The sequence below is a fragment of the Caretta caretta genome, chromosome 7 (assembly GCF_965140235.1).
Source record: "Caretta caretta isolate rCarCar2 chromosome 7, rCarCar1.hap1, whole genome shotgun sequence".
NCBI lineage: Eukaryota > Metazoa > Chordata > Testudines > Cheloniidae > Caretta > Caretta caretta.
Genome location: NC_134212.1, coordinates 117,598,594 through 117,620,575, shown reverse-complemented (window position 1 = coordinate 117,620,575; position 21,982 = coordinate 117,598,594). Strand labels below are relative to the sequence as shown.

Sequence of the window (21,982 nt, the reverse complement as noted above, 5' to 3'; positions counted from 1 at the left end):
ATAGTTTGGAAGAAAGTGTTACTTAAAAATTTATGAATGCCCAACCATATTTTAAGGGGGCAAATTCAGAGCTAACGCTGGCTTATCTTACTCACCCGAGCAGATCCCTTGTCTTCAGTGGGACAGCTCAGATGAGTAAGGCAACTGGACTGGCTCTAAGGTAGTGCTGGGTACAGTGTGTTTTTTTTCTTTCTTCTCTGCCTGCTAAGGAATGAATTCTGCTCCCATTAGAATTAGTGTGAGTAGTAGGTGTAAATCTGATGGCATAATTTGGCCCTTAGATACATGGATGCCACAGTGATTGGGCTTGTTATAAGAACTCAAGTACATTGTGTGCAAAATTGCTTGCTGAAAATAGTCCGGGTTCTTTCTGCACTTATAATGCCAAATGACCTTCTCTTTATCTGCCAGCCTAGACTTGTTTTTAGACAGTGGATCAATCAATGTATTCCTAAGAGTGGTGTAAAATTCACATTTCAGTGGCCAGAGAACTAGATCCTCCATTGGCCCATCCCACCAGGGACATGATCTCAGGACTTTTGATGTGTCATTCCATCTACCGAAAAAGATAGCTGATCCCATCAGAGCCACCCAGACCTGTCTGGAATATCTAGCAGCTAATCTATCCACAGAAAAGATGTACCTCTCCCCTGCTGGTGCATTACAGCATGAGGCCTCAGTTGTGCTTTCCCTTTAAGGATGGAAAGAGGCACATTGTTGTTTATCTATATTTCAGTAGTGCCTATCAACTCCAATCAAGGATCAGGGCTGAAGGGTGCAAAGCATGGCAGGACTAGTAATAAAGATAAAACTGTACCTGAGTCCAGAGAGAGTACAATCTAGGTGTCAGAACAAAAACAAGACAAATGGGGGTGGAGGGGTTAAGTGAATGAGGTGGTCATAAAAATAATTTATCATAAAAGCAGAGGTCAGTTTGCCACATGCTTTACCTGTGCCAGACAGAAGTGGGTTTTGGGGCATCACAACAGAGGTAAGTTTCAAGGAGGGATTTAAAACATACTGAGGTTGCAGCTTTACCAATACTGCAGGGGGAGTTTCCCCCATGTGCAGGAGTGTTAGAGGGAGAAGTGGACAGGTGGGCAATTGAAGCTGCCCTCTCTGGCAGAGTGAAGGCAGAGATTGGTATCTCAATAAGCTAGTAGATATAGGTTGGGTGGGGCAAAATGTGGAAGGCTTTGAAAGCAGAACGAATGAGGGAACACACAGTGTGGGGTGAGGTGGTCAGTACAAAGAGCTGGGAAGCTGAATGTAATAACAACATTTGGAATGGACCTGAGGGGAGCAAAGCAGCTGGTTACAAGGCTAAATAAGGGATTGCAGTAGTTAAGGGGAACAGGACAAAGGCCTGAACAAGAGCCTTGGCAGTCCATACAGGCAAGGCTAAGTCTGAGAAATGTTACGCAGGACGAAGGGGCAAGACTTGGATGTGTGGGTAAAGGGCCATTTCCAAGATGACACCTGAGTAACTGGGAGGATGGTGGTGTTCTCCATGGAGAGGGAGGGATGGAGAAGGAAAGTCCTGGGGGGATGTGGATCAAAATCTCAGTGTTTGTCTCTGTTGAACTTAAGTTCCCAGCTGGCTATTCACAAAGACGTCAGCTGTATCACGATTTGAGACAACACAGTTTCAGAGTTGACATGACAACCAACATTTGTGGGCTCCTCTTCTGTTTTTTGGAGACAACCCCTGGGTCCAAGTAAGTTTTGAACTGTACACAAATCACACAAACCAAGAACAATTTAAGGTTTCATGTACAACTACAATGGGATGAAAACTCCAGTAATGTAGCCCAGCATCAAATTCATCTGTGCCACAAACAGTATTGGATGGCTGAACATGTCAGTATGAGGAGGGGGGTACTTTGAAACTATTTCTTAGGGGCAATTATTTCTCATACACCTCGCAATTAAACAGAGGAAAGACTAATTACTCTTGCAGGACAACTCAATTCACTGCAGGTGTGCTACTAACTCAGGCTTGTATGAAACATAATGAAAGCAAACCACTCGGAGTTTCATGTCAATCACCTACCTCGGGCTAGTAGACTCGGCCAGATGCCAGGACTACTCACTCAAGTGAGGACTAATCTCATGAGTAAGGGCTGCAGGAACAGACCCCATCAACATTACAAGCAAAAAATCCAAAAGGCCCATGGGTTTAGGTGAAAAAGACCTGTCCATTCACCTCTGGGGCTGCAGTTCAAGTTCACCCAGCATTGAGAGGATAATCATTTGCATTACATTAACACTCTCCACTGTGTGCATTGTAACAATTTGGAGTATGGGGGTGATCTTTCTCTGCTCTTCAAAATGCCCAGGAATGAGTCATGATGGAGAATGAATTACCTGTCACTCACTGAAAAGAAGTTTCCTCCAGACAATGGGCTGAGGTCAGTGTTGTGGCAGAGTAGAGGACAGCTGATGGATCGTGGGGGGGAAGGCAAACTTAATTTTCCAGGGCTTTATGTGCTTGTAAGTTATTTTTGAAAGCACTGACATTCCTACGGTGAGAGAAGAATGTAAATCACATGCGCTAGAGTGAAATGCTTTTGTGGAAGTTACAGATCGTCTCGTGACATAGGACCAGACAGGGCGTAAAGTTGCGCCCACTTCTGCCCAGGCTGCATTTGCACCAGAGAGAAAAGAAAATGAAAATACTCCTATATCATTTTGAATGAGTCATTGGGAACTGTATCTGATCTAAAGCCCACTGAAATCAACAAAGACTTCATTGAGTTTTGGATCAGGCTGTCAAAACCCATTATTGCATGAAGTTCTAAAAATCCCCCAAATTCCCTTTAAATTCTTTAGTAAAACTTTGCTTTTCTTTTTTAGGTGGAATCAGAAAAAAAGCTTGCAAAAGAAGTTTCCTGATCTCACCAAGTATCCCAGGTGAAGAGACGGATTCACTTTACCCAGAAATGCCCATGAGTGACATTTTGAGCATTAAAGAAAAGAGAAAATAGAATTGATGTGAGCTTGTAGGGTCCTAAAAAAGTAAGGATACAAGAAACCACAAAGGAAAACCATGGTGTGCCAATAAAATAAAGTTTCAGGAGTATCAGATAACAGAACAGTTGTTCTGTCATCTATAGATGAAATTCACTGCTGTGCAGAGGGCTTATACACCACTTAAGTCATATTTTGAGGGCTTAAGCAGGATTGAATTGGCCTGTGTTGGCCCTCTGTACAGTATTACTCAAGTCTTGCCTACACCGGGAATTTCAGCCACTGATGTAACTGCATGAGGGAAACCCCCAAGTGTCAATAAGGAAACCTGTGATTAGTCCTCGTGAATTTATTCCTGCCTGCTACCAGGATAAATTCCATCAGTGCAAATCCTGCCTTCCTTTGTTGACACTTGTGTGTTGGCACAAGTGGAAATGAGCCACATTAGTGGGTGGCAATCGATTGCTGGATTTGGGGCAAAGTTCCAGTGTAGATAAGGCTTAAGGTGTATGTGTTAATGAGCAACTTTCAATGGCAAATTTCCAAAGGGATCTTTAAAATCCCACAATCTTCTGCCAAATGGCTGCCTGTGCAAAATGTGGAGGTTCAGCTTTAGAGGCCAAGTTGGAAATGTATCTCTAAAGGTTTTGGAAGAAATTGAATACCTTTTAGAAGAAAAGTAAATGATAATAGTGCTGCTCTTTTATGTGTTCCCCTGACTAGAGGTGGAAAACATTTGGATTTTATCCGTGCTTTTTTGAAAAAAGAGAAGACAGCACTGGTGTAAACTTGTACAAACATTACCTCTCTATACCTTTTATTAACTCTAAATAAATCATAGATTTACTGTTTGTTCCTACCTTATGTTCAGCAGCCTTTCCATATTAACAAGGGAAAGAGCTGATTAATAATGTCTTTTTTCCATAAGTAAACCACTACAGCAGGGGTAATGTTAGTAGAACAGACAGTGTCATCAAGATTTAATGTGGGCTGCGTTGCACAGACTTAAAGGGCCAGCTTGGTCCTGAGTATCTTGGAAATTCCCACTCTCTCTATGTACCACTATGACTCTAGACATCAGTTGTGGCACTGCTGATAATAATAGTCTCTAGGTTTGAATGCCTGGGGCCCATGGACAGGATGCCCTCCGTGGAAGCCCCTTGACTCTGGAATACATTTCCTCCACTGGTCTGTCAGAGCCCAAGTCTGTTGTCATTTAAGGCACAGTGTAAGTTTCATCTGCTCCTGGTCCCATTATAATCAATAGGCATTTTGCCATCAACTTCACTAGAGTCATGATTTGGCCCTCAATGTCTTGCGGGAAGGGGGGTGATTATTAAGACCCCAATCCGGCAATCCACTCTGTGCTAGTGGATCCCTGCATCTGTATGGACCCACACTGAGATCAAATGGGACTTCATGTGTGCACAGGGGTCTCCTAAACATGCAGCAACAGGCACGTTAAGGGCCATAGTCTGGAAGTTCTATGAGCCAGAGCATCACTTGACATCCATGTTCAGTACAGGGGTAAGCACAACTGGATGTCAGCAAAAGATGATGCTAACAATGAAGGACGTGGCATGGAGGTTGAGACCCAGATCCTCAAAGGTACTGAGCGGCCTAGCTGCAATGAAATCAATGGGATTTGAGGATCCAGGCCTGAGTTCATTTAGTGTGACATTGCCAATGAACACTGTGTCTAGACAGTAAGTTTTTGTATACATACTCAGAACCTCTTGTTGGAAACAGAAACATAAAATAAATACATTGATCAATTTGGAAATGGAAAGGCAGCAGCTACAGTGTAAACAAGTCCCAGAAAATAAATTATTATCCTGGCTATTGTTCTTAGCAAACAATAACAATGCTTTCAACCTGCCGTAGAGTCAGCGGAGGTCACTTCCCTCCACTTTCTGTACTGAAGTGGTATGGGCCACATATGCAGGGTCTCCTACATGCACAGATCAGTTCTTTGGGGTAGGGAGCATCAGTGGGGTCCTGGTGTATGACTAGATGCTCTTGCAATACACATAATAATGGGAGCATGATCAGGTCATGCACTTAAAGGTCAAGGGAATTTCTGAGCCCTTTAGCAGTCACCATACGTCTGTCACAAATTGATGTTGGTAAATCATCAGAGTGATGTTTATTCCAAAATAATAGTAGCAGTAATAATATTCTATCACTATATTAATACTAATTCATAGAAAAACATGGAAATAGATGTCACAGCAACCCAAACCAATTCTTTTTTTCATCTTAATATTATCATTATTGCATGGAGTGAAATGTCTGCCATTGACAGATGGTCATTGTAATTATCACTAGAAAAACAGGTTCATCCTTTCAAAAGGGCAGCAACAGACTTTTAAAGGCAGGTGAAATTTTAAAAAAGGATTAGAATGGGATTATTCCTAAGAGAGAGAGAACAGGTGCATCAAAGACCCTCTGCTGAGAGAAAATCCACAGTCATTTTTAATTACATACTTTAAAATATTCCCTTCAAAGTCTGCGATTTGTGTTTCATACCAGCAATTTACACCCAAGATGGCATCAGTGAGGATCAGGAAGTTAGAACAAAGTGAATATTCCTAAATGGAATACTTTGCATGCTTGCTTTCATTCTTTGAATGAAAAATACTACCAAGGTCTGGAAGCTAAGAGTGGGGGGAGCTTTCTACTATTCCAGCTAGAAAACACGCTCATGTCTAGCCCAAGCCTTTCTATTTTTTTACAGAGTTCAGACACCAGTGCTGCTGCCTGGCCCTCCATGAAGAAATGATTTTAAAAAATACAAATGTTTGTTCTGAATGTTAATACCCAGTGAACAAATACCACCACATCTATCGCTGCCATTGCACTGAATAGAGCTTTATATGCAGCAATGCACGTATTTGTTGAACTGGATTAAAAACATCTGTGGTACAACTACAGATGCTGGGAAAGATCCTCAGGTGGAGTTAGGACAGTTTACCCCAGCCACTGACCTGGTCCAATATTTTTGCTCAAATTGATGGCTTTGTTTTCAGTCGCTATACATGATTATGCACTAGGATATGAAAAAACAAAATCACAGAACAGTAAAGCATGCCATTCAAAATCAATATAGGCACACAATAATCCTTGGGTTTCTGGATCTCATGGTGTTCGCTAGCAACATATTGTCCTGTACTATTAGACTTTCTAAACTGTCTAGAGTTAGAACAAAGACACTTCATGTTGTTGTTTTATTTATTGTGACTCTCCCCTGGAAACTTAACACTTACCTGATATGTTCTGAAAATATTGAGCTTGGTTCTCTTTCCATTTACGCTGCTGAAATTGGGTGCAACCAATTTTAATTGATGTTCAGAGGCGTAGAACTGGCCTCGCTGAGAGGAGAGACAGGCCCTCTGATCTCAGTCTGTGATCTTCAGGAGCACGCTCCCCTCTGTTGCACAACACGGAGGGAAACAGATGGCACAAGTTGTTGCTCAAAGGGACCCGGAACTTCCAGCACAGATAAGTAATGCTGAAGCAATATGCTTTCTGAACAGGATATGTTCCAGTTAGGCAGCAGATCAAATGCTCTGTCAACACAGTATTGCCAGCTCTTGTGATCGTATTGTGGGTCTCACAATATTGGGTGTTTTTCTGAACATACCAGCTGCTGGAGTCAAGAGAAGCAAATTTCAGCTTTCATTTTAGAAAGAAAGAAGTTTCTAGCCCTCATGGCTATGGAGAAAGACTTGAAAACAGGGTCCTTGTGAGAGCTCAGAAACTAAAAGGCAAATAAAAAGAGCCCAACATTTATTATTTTTTAAAATGTCATGATTTTTAAGTCAATCTTGTGATTTTGGGGTCCTGACTTCTGATTTTTAAATACATGGCATTAGCAATGCTGCAACACTTCATGCCTTAACAATTTTTTGCGTCTGTGTTTAGTGTTTATGTCCTCTCACTACAGTATCTTTTCCCTGGGCTTGTCTCTTTCTGCTTTCTTGCACAGTGCCCCCATGCATGTAACACACTCCTGATGTCAGTGTGCTATATGCCTACTTCTTCCTCCTCCAGATCATTCTCCCCACGTGCTCCTTCTGTGAGACTTCCCAGAATTACTCCAATGGTTCAAACATATATGTATTTTTTTTATTCTTCAGTCCTTCTATGTCAGGGTGCCCCAAAATCTTGACCATTCAGCCCCATTTTTATCAAAGCAGATGGGCTCAGGCCCCACTTCCCCATGTCCTGAGCACACAGTTTTCCTACAGGTCAGCTGTTAATGAAGCACTAGACAACTAAGGTATATCTGGCTGTAGAAGACTTACCTGCACAGGTCCCACAAGGCTGGATGAGCTTGTCTCTATGCTGAGTTTGGCCAGGTGTGGAGAGACTGAGCCAAACTGGAGCTGGAGGGTGACCAAGAAATCCCTCCCCCAGGGGAGCAGGGTTCCATTGGGGGGCACATGCTGGGGAGGGTGGCTGAATGGGATTATAAGAACAGGCCTTTAAGGGGAGCTGCCTCATCCCCAGCTCATCCCACTATTTGGTCATTCCCCCATGCCCCCAGTCTGTTCCCCTTGAAGACCCCATCCCCCACCAGCCCATCCCCACCACTGGGTTTTCTCTGCCTGAGTGGCCATCCCTGCATTCATGGCCCCTGTTGGCAAGGTCCCATGGTTACCCATCGCTACTGCCATTACTCACCCACCACACATACTGGGTAGTATCAGCACCACAGCGATGCCTCCAATGTCCAGGCAGAGTCCCTGCAGTGGAATCCCTGCTCACTCCCTGCACCCTGGCTGGGTGTCAAGGAGAGACTGCAAGTGGAGCCAGGACAGGTGCACAGGGGGTCCAAAATCCTAAGCAGCCATTGGCACTTTCTTCTTTTCGAGGTAGTAAATACAAAGGACAAAGAAGAGTTCTGGGTCCTTGCAGACACTGCCCACAGTTTGAGAAAAACCTGCTCTATATAATGAATGTGTCTGATCCCCCATGGAGGTCTGGGCCCCTCCGATGGTGGCCTGGGGCCAGCTCGTCCCCCTGCAGAGGCCTGCCCCTCCCCCACAGGGGGGCTGCGTAGGGCCCCAGAATAGCTAGGGACAGCCCTGCCCTGGTGTCATCTTTGACTCAAACCTCTCTCTAGATCCTCACATGCAGACTGGGTCTAAATCTTACGGTTTCTTCCTGCATAGCATGAATGATAATTGGGAATAATTTAAGAGCATCCTATTAGATACCCAAAAAGGCCAAATCCCACAACTGAGGAAGAAGGCCATTCTGGTTAAAAGCTGATCAGGTTTAGAGGGGAAGTGAAGCAGCTACAAAAAATATAACAAAAGGAAGAAGGGAGAAGTTGCTAGTCATGAACATAAATCAGAAATTGCATGAAATTGATAAGGGAAGCAAAGGAACACAAGAAGAAATCTATGGCTAGCAGAGATAAGGACAATAAAAGGGAGGTTTTAAACTACATTAGGAAGAAAAACAATCCTGACAATGGTATTGGTCCACTATTAGATGGAAATGGTAGAATTATTAATAATCCAGAAAATGCAAAAGTGTTCAATAAATATTTCTGTTCTGCACTTGGGGGAAAAACAGATTATTTAGTCTCATCATATAGTGATGGTAATACTCTTTCCATTACATGAGTATCTCTGGAACAGGTTAAACAGAAGCTACTAAAGTTAGACATGTTTAAATCAGAGGTCCAGACAACTTGCATCCAAGAGTTTTTAAAGAGTTGGCTTAAGAGCTTTGTAGACCATTAATCTTGATTTTCAATAAGTCTTGGAGCACTGGGGAAGCTCCAGAAGACTGGATGAAAGGTAATGTTATGCCAATTTTTAAAAAGGATAAACAGGATGACTCAGCTAATTAGAGGTCTGTCAGCCTGACATTGATCTCAGGGAAGATAATGGAGCAGCTAATAAGGGACTTGATTAGTAAAGAATTAAAGGAGGGTAATTGATGCATCATTGTTTCCTTGTGGCCCCCTGTCTGTCTGTATCCACATTTTTGTCTTATACTTAGATTGGGAGTTCCTTAGGGCAGAGACTGTCTTTTTGTTCTGTGTTTGTACAGCACCTAGCACAATGGGACCCAGGTCCATCCTATTGTAATACAAATAATAAATAATAGTAACAAAGTTGCATAAATATTATGCATAAATTTATAGAAATAAGAGATGGGCGAGATCTATGAGATCACATGAGATCTATGAGTGCCTGCTGCCGTCGCACAACCTTCATTGTATATACTATTCTCTAGTACTTTGTCCACTTGTATATGGCCCTTCAATGACACTGTAGTGTTCTACGTAACCATTACTATGTAGTAATAGCAAATCTTTTAAAAACTAACTCCCTTAGTCTCTCAGCAAGGTACTTAAACATATGTCTAACTTTAAGCACATTACTTCAATGGAACTACTGGCTTGTGTAAAGTTAGGCACGTTCTTAAGTACTTTGCCTAATCAGAGCCTAAATTATCAGGGTACAGATTACAGTTAAACTGGATAGCTCTACAGCTGTCAGTAGTGCCACTGGGTGCATAAGTATTTGAATGATTCTGTCATGGGTTGAGGCTGATCTTGGCTACTGAGCACCTAAAAAGCAGGCCTTAAATTGGACACCCAGAGGCACCCAAGATCACTAATCGCTTTGAAAACGTAGGCCAAGCTGTTCTAGTGTGCTTCTGTACAACCCTTTCCCCCACTTAACAAATGTGGTGCTCTCAATTTAGTCTCTAGGTGATGTTTGTCTACACAACCTCACATAAAACAGTGTGAGAGTATCAGAGGTATCAATGGAAGAAAGAAGGGAGGTGCCACATGCACACTGCCTATCTATTCTATACTTTGATCAATTTCACAAACAATTTTTTCAGATTGCCTCAAGATTAAAAATAGTAAAATGGAGAGGGCACACATGGAAACATTGTTCTAAAGCTAAGAATCATTTTGTTTATAAAGCACACCCTAACATGCTTCACACTATTCTAACATTCTTCTCGCTATAAATTATTATCACAACATGCTTCTCACTGTAAATTATTATTAATCTTTAGTTTTATTGAAATAGCACGAAGAAGCCACTGACGGATTGGGGCCATATTGTGCTAGTCACCATACAAACACCACTAGAGTGCAGGCAGCTCTGGGATGGAAAATACACAGTTGGTATGTAGCATAGTAACAGGACACTGGAGGTGCCAGCTGAGACCAGAGTACCAGTACTGTATGAAGACATAGTAAGAGTCAGTCCCTGCCCCAAAAGACAAGACAAAGGTGGTAACCTTTAGTATCCATACAAAGAGCAGAAGCAACTGGGAGGGTCTGTTTTTTGTAGGTTTCATCAGAATGTATAAAGTGCTGTATATAGCTGGCCCAGTAGGGAAAATATTTCCTCTCTTTATTATAATTGTATGAGATGGTAGCTGAAAATCTCAGAGGTTTATATAGTGAAACTTTTTCACTGGGCAGAAAAAAACAACTTTGCAGTTGAAAGGTGAACCCAGAATATGTAGGACTGAGAAAAAGCACGAGGCAGTAGTTTTTAATCTTCCATAGTCAAACTACAAGGTATTCTAAATTCACTCCATCCAACATCTTCCCTCCCCCCCCCCCCCCGAAGCGTGATTAACATTGTGTAGTCTAGCCTGAATTTACAGGGCCTGATGATGTACTTACTATCTGCCCAAGCAAAATTGCTATGAACTTAAACGGCGAGTGAAGAGCAGTTCAAATTAAAATAAAATCAAGTCACTCTTTTCATTCCCCTTTATTGTTTAGAACTCAACTAGCACTAGGACCACAGCGGAGTCTCAAAGTCAGGAGGTCCCTTGATTCATTCAATCTCTCTCTCTCTCTCTCTCTCTCACACACACACACACACACACACACACTGCAACAAGGACAGTGGAACAAGAGAAGTCGGGGAAAGAGCTTTAAATTTTAAAGTTTGAATTTCCAAAAGCAATGGGGAAACGTGGCCGGCCGAGGAAAGAACTGAAATGCGAGGGTGATGTTTTGGATTCTTCTTTAGATCAGCAGCAAGAAATGCCAGCAGCAGCAATGTCCAGGTGCCCATTCAGTGATATTTTCAACAGTAGTGGGGACTCCATGGAAAAGATCAACACTTTCCTGCAGAATGTGCAGATCTTGCTAGAAGCAGCCAGCTACTTGGAGAAAATCGAGAAGGAGAATAAAAGTAAGTTTTGGTTTGGTTCCCTTCCCCCTTCTGTTTTTCCTTAAAGAGGAAAAGAGCAGGAATGTTTGATGACAACAGAAAATGCGTATGAAGATGTAACAAAGAGAGAAAGCTACTTGGGCTCTGACTGCCAGACGAGACTAAACTGTTAGTTTCATGACAACCAGACAGTGATATTCGGAGGGGCCGGGGGCCAACCATTAAAAAAATGCACCAAGTTTCTTAATTTAAAATCATGTGTTTAGGCTAAAGTTAATTTGTTTGTTTGTTTGTTTTTATTTGTTTTTAAGAGACCCAAGAACACTGGCCCTCAATATTTTGTGTATGTGTGTCCATATAGAGGGAGAGAGAGAGACGCATGTTTTCATCCCAACCATAGTCCAATAAATACAAAGACAAGTGTAAAATGCATCAAAAATGGACTAAACTAGGCTTTGAACCGGGGGGGGGGAGCAGTTTGAAGCAAACTTTATGATCAAGCAGGGAACCAAATTATAAACAGTTCGAGAGCTTAATTAAATATCTTGTGCATATTTCGACTCTCCCCTAAAGCTAAGCGAACGCTTTTATTTTCCTTTTCCAGATTTTTTTAAAGCAGTCTGAACCGAATAACAAATTACTGGGGGGGGGGGGTGGTAATTATATGTAGTAAGGGATTTCCACCGCCACCACCTTGGGTAGTGTACTCGTCAGCAAAAAATAAATAATCCAGAACGATTCATACGTTTGCAACGTCTCTGAGCACAACCAATAGACAATAACAGCAGGAAATAAATAGCCTAGCTGGTGTTTAATCTAGCCTCACAACACTGAAGGTCAGCGAAGGAAGAAAATAAATGATCAGATGCACCGTGTCAGCCTCCGCAATAAAAAAACACCCCCCCCCCAAAGTCCTAATCCAAACCTAGCTCCCTGCCGAATTAAGTTGTTGATCTGTATTTAAGGGGGGGATTGTTTGGCTCGAGGAAATGTTCCTTAGATAAAGTATCCCCGTCCCCCCAGAAAAAATGATCTTTGTATGTTTCAATTGCAATTATATCAGCCAAGCCTTTGTGATCGCAGACTCTTTTATAGGGAGTGGGGGAAGTGTGTGTGTAGATAGAGAATTGTTTCCTAAAAGGATGGTGTAATAGGGCTTTTTTAAAAAAGGGGCTAATACCTCGGAATCAATGGAAGCTTGATGCTGGAATCAGTCAATGGAATCAATGTTAGCTAATGCCTTGGCATCAATAGAAGTAGTTCGGGGGGGGGGGGGAAGGGGTCCACATACAAAATCAGTTTCGTCTCCCAAAACAAGGGGTCTTATACTGATCCAGGGCCGTTTCCCCAGTTTAGGGGAGTCACCAAAGTGGGGAAGAATAGTGTAGTTAACTGAGTGACACGTCCTTGTTTTTCTTTCTCTCTCCCCTACGCATGGGGACAGTCACGTAGGCAAGAAGCAAAACTAGCCAAGTAGCCAGTAGAAAAATGTGCGAGGTGGATGTCACTATAAAGGACTTGGCTAGAGCGAGGTTAATCACTTTATTGGTCACCTCATTTCATTAGCGCAGGTGGTAGTGCAAGTAACTAGAATAACTGGATCAGACCTGCCTCCCAATCTCTGAATCAGGGCAAATTGCCTGCAGTTCTCTACAACACACACTAAATATCCACCCAGACACTTATTTTTGACCCTGTTTTAGTTATTCCTCTTTCTTCATTTTATTATGACTGTCAGAGAGTAATGGGAGAGGCACAGACTGAAGAAGGATCAATAGATTTGTGTAACTAGGATTCAGAAATATGGACTTGAGACACAATTGAAGCCACAGAATTCCCCTCTGATGATAGTCTTTCTCTGGTCTCTATCTCTCTCTCTGGCATGAGATGCAAAATATTGTTACAGCCGCTGTCTGCTGAGAGATCTGGTGCATCTCCTGAAGGGCTATAGGAATTATCTAGTATTATGCATTTGAAATATTAAATGTTAAACTGCAGCCAGAAGATCCCACCTCCATCCCTAACACCTCTCTGGAGGGGGAGAAGGTATCTCTGCAGATAAAGCCTGCATTAAAGAATTAAATGTATTCTGCATGCTATAAGGAATTGGCTTGCTTAACATCCTAATATGCAGCTAACAGTTTGCAAAAAGTACTTCTTTTAAAACAGTCAGGAGCCATTCTTTTTAAAGGGAACATTATCAAATTAATATTTTTTAAAAATACACACAAAAATCCTGTCTGTATTTACAACTGCAATCAGTACATATGATTGAAGAAAACCCAAAGCAACTACCCTTTGTGTGTCAATAATGCCTCAGATGATGAAAAGAGAGTGAATTGTTTCCTTTACATTTTTTTCTGCTATAGTTTCACTCTTTGCGCTGTCTACTTAGTTTGGACAATAAAACGAGGCTGGCCAGTTTCACTGTTTGTTCCTGATGCACTAGTCCAGTGCAGCGAATGTTTGGGGTTGCAGGGCTCCCAGGGAAATGTTTACATCTACACCAAAGTCTATGATCATTGAAACATATGTGTATATTTTTTCTAAGTTGGGTGACAATATTTCTATGCAGGAGGCTTTATTATTTTTTAACAAGACAAATATTGGACCTCAACTACTTGACTGTGTCCCTTCTTGTCCTACCCCTCTTCCAAAGTTTCTTTTGAGGGCGAGGCCACAATCCATTCTACTGCCGCTGCCCCAGGTGCACTCTGTCTCCCAGCCTGAATTACAGCCTGCTCCCATCATCAGTTGATCCTAGGCTCCTCCTTCCAATCGGAGCCACATGGTTTCCACATGGAGACAAACTCCTCATCTGACTGGACTTGACCGAACTTAACAGGCGTGGTTCTGGCGGGCCTCTCTGCCAATGGGAAGCGCCTGTGTCCTCCTTGACGTCACGCGTTGCTGAGCCTGGAGTTTAGTGGGTGGCACCAGCAGCAGAGCAGGCTACTTGCTGGGAGTTGTAGTCAGATGATGTCATAGCCCCTGCTTAAAGTGGCAGGGACAACGCTGGACATTGTATTGCTCGCTAAGATAAAGTGGGTTTTGTTATAACAAGGGAACGATAGGTGCCTGCCAAGGTGTATCCCAGTCCCATCCTGTTCTGTGCAGCGGATTAGGACCGTCAAGATCTTTATGTTAGTATAAAACAGGTGACGAAATGCTGCCTTTTGTGGTACAGCTGGCCTGCGTCCTTTTATGCTGCTTGTGCAACAGATCATGTTTATGCACCGTGTGCGTGCAAATGGTTCTTCCTCAAATGCACGATGCTCTTGTACTTCCGTTAGATGCATTTTATGGAGAGGGGAGAGTGAACTAGTTAAGATTTTTTGCAGAGAGAGAAAAACAGAGCACCCATCTGGTGGGATTCTTTTCCTGTCTTGTCAAACATGATCAGGAGCGCCATTTAGGGAGGGCGGAGGGGGCAGTTGCCCCACCCTCCCCCTAAATTTCATACATTTGCGTGAAGTTTACGGCAGGAGGGAAGATGCCGCCCTCATGCGCTGTCTGCAGCAGCTGCCCCCTTCAGCTGCTGCTGGCCAAGCTGCTCTGACCAGGAGCCTGCCTCCTGATCCCTGTGTAGAGTCCCCGTCCCCCTCCCCTGTACTTAGTCTCCAGTGAGCTGGGCTGGGGGGATAGGGAGCCTGCCTGCGTTGGTTGGTGCCTCGGGCCCAGGAGTGGGTGTTGGGGGGGAGGGGGCTGCTGTACTGAACAAGCTTTCTCCCGCCTGAGAACTCAGCTTAAAGAGACAGTGCGCTGACACACACACAATCTCCCTCATGCATCCCCCCCCTTCACATACACAGTCTCTCTGACACACCCTCAACACATACACATAGGTGGTGGTGTTGTTACTTGGTACTACCTGTCAAAATGCGCAATGTAATTGTATTCTTTCAAAGTTCGTTAGAGATTACAGTACTGTTATTTTTCTGACTGGTCTGTCCGTTTCATAATTTTATTTCCATCTTATGCTTAAATTTAATTCTTTGAATAGTGAGTTCTAAAATGCCTGACCTGTCCTGGATGGAGTAATTATCATTATTACTTTTATTACCATATTGTGCTTTGTTGCTCATTTATTTAAAATGGTACAGTCAAATAATAGTATCCTTCCAGAATGTAAATTTAGCTTGTACTCACCTTAGCAGTGCCAGTTTTAAAAAAATCATCTAGTAAACATAACTTTAGACACCGTGCAGATGGTTGCTTATTTTCAAATTTGTATATGTAGTTATATCTGTAAAATAACTTAAAATAATTCCACAAAAATAAACGGGGTTCCAAGTCTGATACTAATAGTAATGATGGAATTAAATGTTAGTGAGTCACATACATGGTTGTGATTGGTAAACATACATGCCAAAATAATAAATAAATTTCCGTTCTTAATAAAAGAGGAAAAAAACATAATAACTTAATTTTAATATAAGTAAATATGTTTTTAGTGGAATGAAAAACAATTGATTAAAACAGAGTACATAATGGCAGTAACACAGAGTGTGTCTGTTAGAGAAAGTAAGCAGATTTTATTTATCTCTACTAAAGGTAATATACAAAGTATCAAACTTAGGTTTCTGATATCTGCAGCAATGCCCCAAAACTGATACCTCAAGGCTTGGGAATATCTTGCTTTATTATCTCCTGATTGTTCTAAACTTACATATGGATTTAAAATATGGCTTTAATTGGTGTTTGTATATATTTTCCTTTCCTTATATAGGAATTAGATACAATGCTCCTGTCAGTTAATTTCTAAGTTATCATCAGCAAAAAACCTAGTTTTTGGGTGTCTAAGTAGCCCTTGGAATCATGGTTAAAGTTGCCCGTCCCCCCGCAACGGTGCACCTGGACAGGATCATCACTTTAAGAATCAAAACTAAAGTGTCCCACCTCTTTACGAAATGCTTGCAGCACTTTGCTGTGCTTTCTGTTTGTTTTAATTTTGTGAAGCCCATTACAATGTTTGTGAATGGCACTATACAAATTAATTACCGTATATCTTCGTTGAGAAGGCTGCTCTTATTAGCAGTCACTGTCATTGAGCAGCTGCACATTTGCCATGCAGTTTTTAATATAGGATGCCATTGTTTAGTAGGCAGAGCTTTATCCATACAAGCTGCAAAAGAAAGTGATCATGTTTCAGAGAAGCTGCCTTTCTGTCAAAGCCACAGGGGGCATTAATTGAAAGCTACAGCTTCTAAGTGCTAAAATATGGTTTTGCTAATAATAAATGAAAGAACAAAGTGCATATTCATATTTTAAATAGCTAAAATCACTTATTTCTTTACGTCAATAATTATTTTGTAATGTCTCTACAAATGACAAGACATCTGAATATATAAACAATCTAGATATCGAATAGAGAAAACCTATACAGTACCTTGCAAAAAACTATTTCCTTATGTAAAAAACCCTGACGATGACTATTATGGGAATCAAATCTACTACTGCTGTTTTTTAAAAAATAACAACAAAATCTAGGATCTATCTTAAAGGGACACTGTCAAAATTATATATTTTTAAAACAGAGATTTCCTTACCCTTGTGGCTCATAACACCTAGTGGTTGGGGTGTTTTTTATTTTCCTCTCCTCCCTCCCCCCTCATTTTTATAATTCTTACCAATTTCCTTGTTTAGTTTCTGCATTTCACTCAGCTGGGAACATGAAAATAGACAGGTCAGTTTCACTCTCTCAAGCACCATCTTGACACAAAACTGGAGGACTTAGGTTTGAGGAACTTGATGGGGAATATTTATATCCAGACAAAAAACAAACACAAACCAACCGAAGGAAAAAACGCTCTTTCATTGAAATTTGCCATAATATTAATAATCATGAAAATATTTCTACTACTAGTGGTAGGTTTTGCAAAAACTTTCAATTTTTTATATTTAGACTATCTAAATTTCAGGCCTAAACTCCCTTTCAACAAATGGTTCATTATTCAAAAAACTGCAACAACCCTGTGCTGTATTCTATTTGCAGTTCAAAATACGACTGTCATAAAACAGGCGGATTGTGCAGTTAGTGTGTTGCTCTCAAACAAAGAAAAAGGCTATCTGAATTAGGAGATGATCTCTCAGCATTACAGACCCTAGTATACTAACGGTGTAGAGGGAAGAGATGTATCTGAAAGTATATTCTCAGTCCTATTGGACAGAGATTTATGGTCTCAGCTCAGATTATTGTACCAAAATGATCCTACGCCCTTTAGCCTGCCAAAGCAGGAACTATTACTCTGTGTACCCTTTGCTGACCAGATGACAAAGGCATCGGTGATGTCTGCTCATGTATCTTCACAGGCTAAACGCACCAACCAGCAATAGGATAGGTGAAAAGAGCAGAAAGTGTGATGCTAATGATGGCTATTGCAGCAAAATTCAAGGTAATAAAAACATCAACATGTCTCCCCTTCCCTGCATTGTGCTGATGTCACTGGACCTCTCCCACTCTTTTTGATCAGATTGTTATTATTTAATGGTTATATTATGCTAGCCTTTAAAGGACAACCAGGTACAGCCCTGTTGTGTTAGGTGCTGTATAAACATATAGAGTGACAGTCCCTGCCCCAAAGAGGCTACCCACTAAAAGATAAGGCATAGCAGATAGATGAGACAAACAAACAGACTGGAGTGAGTGAAGGAGATGGGATAACAAAAAATAATAGGAATTCTTAGCCAGCCAGGAGCAGCAATCACAACTCACCTCCTGCCTAGCTGTTATCAAGTGGCAGTTTTCTCTATGCATTACTGCAGAGGTGCATTTTGAGGAGTGCATGAAGGAGGGTAAGGTGGTGGCTTTATGGATTTTGCTGGGAATTTTCCTCATGTGGATGGGAAGAAAGCGTGATGGTGCTTGTGGGAGAGGTAGAGAGGCAGGTGATGGAGGCTGGCATCATGGGCAGAGTGAAGGGCAGGAGTTAACCTCACAATTAAGATTACAGGGCAGATAAGAGAAGACTAAACTGTGAAGGGCTCTGAAAGTAATAAGACAAGGACAAGAAGTTTGTGTCTGCAGTGGAAGAAGGGAAGCCAATGGAGGGAGTTTAATAGAAGGTAGTATAGTCAGAGCACCGAGTCAGGAAGATGACCTCAGCAGTAGCAAGATCAAGTTTGCCAGCTATTCTTCTCTGTCAACATATGTTCCCTGCCTGACATACCAAGCTAATTGATGCTTAACTAATCATTACACGGATTTAAAACACTGTCACAAACTTTCTTCACAGGGGATTAATAATTCAAGGGTATGGAGCCTTTCACCTGTAGGGCAGGTTGGTAGTGTGCCAGCAGTTCACTGGCCTATGAGAAATGAGTTGATGGTTTCTCTGCAGTTCCCCCTAGACATGTTTATAATCGCGGACACCATCACCATGGTGATTAATAGCAGAGGAGTCAAGGATCGAATGGGCCACGTGGAGACTGTACTGCCTGTTTATTCCTATTGATGATCCTTCTAGGTCAGAGATGAGGTGTCCGTGGAGCACTATAGAGATGTTGGCATCACCACTACCTGAGCTGCACATGTTCTTGGGCTAACCAGAGAGCTCCACAGTCCAGAACCTGTCACCAGCATTAAAATCCCTTACAGTGGTTAAATTCACTTTACCTTATCAAAGTTCTTAACGCTCCACAAAACAATGTGCACGAGGCAGCCATGTCTGGGTGTGCTATTGCTTCATTAGAAAGATCTGTTTCTCCATTTAATACACTGTATTAGAGCTAGTGAATATAATTGAGCTGTTATTTTTCCAACTGGGCTTCGGGAAATGAGTTGCACTGCTGACTGGCTGTTTGGCATAGTTCTCGCTACACCACCACCAAAACCTCAGGGCCAACACATCTCGGTATGGGTTTCAAGATGACCTGTTCCTATGAAGTGAGCTGTAGCTCACGAAAGCTTATGCTCAAATAAATTGGTTAGTCTCTAAAGTGCCACAAGTACTCCTTTTCTTTTTGTTCCTATCCCAGAAAATTAACCCTGGTTTGAAAGGGGCAAAAACCTCCTGTGAAAAATGCCAATGGCTATTTTTAGAAATCAGAGGTCTCCTGAGGGCAATCCTGTTGGCATACTGTAAACTCTGGAATTCTACGTTAAAGACAGTGACAACTGGAAATAAATTGCAGCATCCAAAAGTGGCTGAAAGACTGAGGCAATAACTCCTCTGGATTGTGGAATAAAAAGACTGTTAGAAGGATGTAGAGTAAATTAAAATGATCTGTGTTAAACAACATGGGCCCAGCTCTGCACTGGCATGTACACATGGGACTCTTCCTGATGTCAATAGGAGCCGCACAAGCATGCAATGACCTCATTTGATGTAATATCCACATATGTAATAGGTACAGAACACAGTATGTACCATGCTTATTACACAAATGGCCACCTGTTGCCCAGCTCCTTTTCAAAGGCTTGAGTGCAAATGAACAATTTCTTGGGACACTAATGTCCTTGTTTGGATGCCTAGCAGAGGTATTCATTCATGAGACAGTTGACTTTATCCTCTGGCAGAAAATAACTACAACTTACTAGAAGCCTGGCTTTCAGTTGCTAGCTATGTTTAGTGACCTTGTATGCTAGGAGTGGCTAACAAGTGACCTCAGAATTGTCCCTAGCTATTGAACAGTAAATTTCTAAGGTAGAAGAAAACTGATCCCTGAAGGTGAGTCAACAGCATCCTTTCAATGCAACTTCTTCCATTGGCTGTTACTCTTTTTACCATACAGAGGTAACGATGCAATATGTATTGCCAAGCTGTACTTAGCAAAGATAGAATTTTTAATTTCACTGTGTGCACAACTCCCATTGAATCAATGAGAGCTTTACATATGGATCAACGGCAGTGAATGTGGTCTTAGAGCTTAAAGCAGGAGCGGGCAAACCTTTTGGACTGAGGGCCAAAATTGTATGGAGGGCCGGTTAGGGGAGGCTGTGTCTCTCCAAACAGCCAGGCGTGGCCTGGCTCCCCGCCTCCTATCCGACCCCCCTGCTTCTTGCCCCCTGATGGCTCCCCTGGGACTCCTGCCCCATCTACACCCCCTGCTCCCTGTTCCCTTACAACCCCCGCATCCCCCTGACTGCCCCCTGCTGCCCCATCCAATCCCCCGTTTCATTCCTGACTGCTCCCCCCCGGAACCCCTGCCCCATCCAACCCTCTTGTTCCCCGCCCTCTGACTGCCCCAATCCCTAAACACACCCCCGAACTCCCCTGCCCTCTATCCAATCCTCCCTGCCCCCTGACCACGCTGTCTGGAGCACCGGTGGCTAGCGACGCTTCAGCTGCGCCGCCCAGAGCACCAGGTCAGGCTGCGGCTCTGCAGCCCCGCCGCCCAGAGCATTGTGCCGGCGGCATGGCATGCTGAGGCTGCGGGGGAGGGGCCGGGGGCTAGCCTCCCAGGCCAGGAGCTCAGGAGCCAGGCAGGAGGGTCCCACGAACCAGATGTGGCCCACGGGCTGTAGTTTGCCCACGTCTGACTTAAAGCAATATAGTCAATGGAGTAGTACAGAGCTCTTCTTCCAGCCAGCTAGCAAGGAAGCTCCATCCATTCCTCCCAGATTTTGATCTGGCCACAGTGATTTATGCATTGGTCACCTCCAGGTTGGATTACTGTGCCTCACTCTGTCTGGGCCTCTAACAAAGCTCACAAGGAGGCTACAGCAGGAGAAATACAATAGGGCACTCAAAGATAAAATCCTAAACCAAGAAGACCACCACAAATTGATCATACTTCTCAAGGGTAAAGCACTTTGAGAACCTCTGAAGAAATGCCCTATTTACCCATATTCAGAGAGGTTAGCTTTCTTGCATCTTACGTTAGGCTTTCTCTTCTTGGATTTAACATCCTTTTTTAAGCAAGATCCTGCTCTTACCTAGCTTTGCAGTTGGATCAATCAAGGCACAAGACAATCAAGTGACTTGACCGAAGTCATGGATTCATCTTGGATTAGAATAACCTGTGGAGGAGTGCAAGTCTGAAAGCAAAGCAAAGTATCATTCTCCAATCTACTCAAAAGTGGCAGCTGAAAAGTCTATCTGGCTTTCGTTTTTTTCTTGCTGACCTGCTGTGAGATGTCCTATTGACGCTTTGACCTGGATCCTCAAAGGTATTTAGGCTCCTAACTTCCACAGAAATCAACTTTTGAGGAGCTGAGCCTTTCTGCCTTTTCCAGTCAAGCTGTACAAAATTAGATTTCATGTTTAGGTCCAACAGCGTTATTTTTTATCTCTTTACAACTTTAGCCTGTTGGAGGTATCACAAGTAGTGTAACCCAGAGGAGACTCAATCCTCTTTTGAGATGGGGTTCAAAAAGATCTGGTATAGGTGAAGGTGTTTGTGTCATGCCTTGCAAGAGAATGTTCAAGAGTGGAAACACAAACCATATTTTAAGGGCACCGTAAGTCTTTTATTGAATGCACTGCAACAACTAGAGGGATGCAGGTGGCAGGCTGTGCTTGGAAAGTCCTCCAGTCAGGTGAGAGAAATTCTGCCTCATGCAGTGTTTAAAACTATCAATAAAAGAGTGGTGACTTTGTAGTTCCGGTCCTCAGTGGCATGCAGGAGAATTGGATGTTAGTCCTCCTAGCCTCTTGTTCTGCAGGCCACCAAGAGCTGTAAGTGCTACAGAGCTAAGCCCCTCAAACATTTTGTGTTCAAGCCCTACTGATCACTGGTCACCCCTCTGGATCTTGTCCACTCCTCCTTGGTCACAAGGGTGGTGGTTCTAATATAATGCTTGAAAGGCAGGATTAAAAATTGCAGAGGATTGTTAGGAGCTTCAAATATTGCTCCTTTGCCCCTGCAGAATATGTATTGTTTAAATACAAAGGAAT

General features: G+C 42.6%; 1 protein-coding gene and 1 long non-coding RNA gene across 4 annotated transcripts in view; one reads left to right on the top strand and one right to left on the bottom strand.

Annotated features, from left to right (window-relative positions):
- LOC125640194 (uncharacterized) overlaps nucleotides 1-21,982 on the bottom strand; it is a 60,683-nt gene that overhangs the window by 33,741 nt on the left and 4,960 nt on the right. For 2 of the 3 annotated variants that reach the window (XR_007357734.2, XR_007357733.2), the window contains exons 2-4: nucleotides 16,146-16,269; nucleotides 7,657-7,835; nucleotides 6,237-6,730 (exon numbers count right to left, since the gene is read on the bottom strand). This is a non-coding gene — a long non-coding RNA (uncharacterized LOC125640194). Of the gene's footprint in view, nucleotides 1-6,236; nucleotides 6,731-7,656; nucleotides 7,836-10,717; nucleotides 11,134-16,145; nucleotides 16,270-21,982 lie in introns of those variants that run through there. The other variant, XR_007357732.2, reaches the window with a different exon arrangement.
- The window catches only part of MXI1 (MAX interactor 1, dimerization protein), a 97,400-nt gene continuing 86,351 nt past the window's right edge, over nucleotides 10,934-21,982 (top strand). Inside the window, exon 1 of the mRNA XM_048858445.2 lies at nucleotides 10,934-11,165. Within this exon, the coding sequence (XP_048714402.1) occupies nucleotides 10,934-11,165 (232 nt within the window). The remainder of the gene's footprint in view (nucleotides 11,166-21,982) is intronic.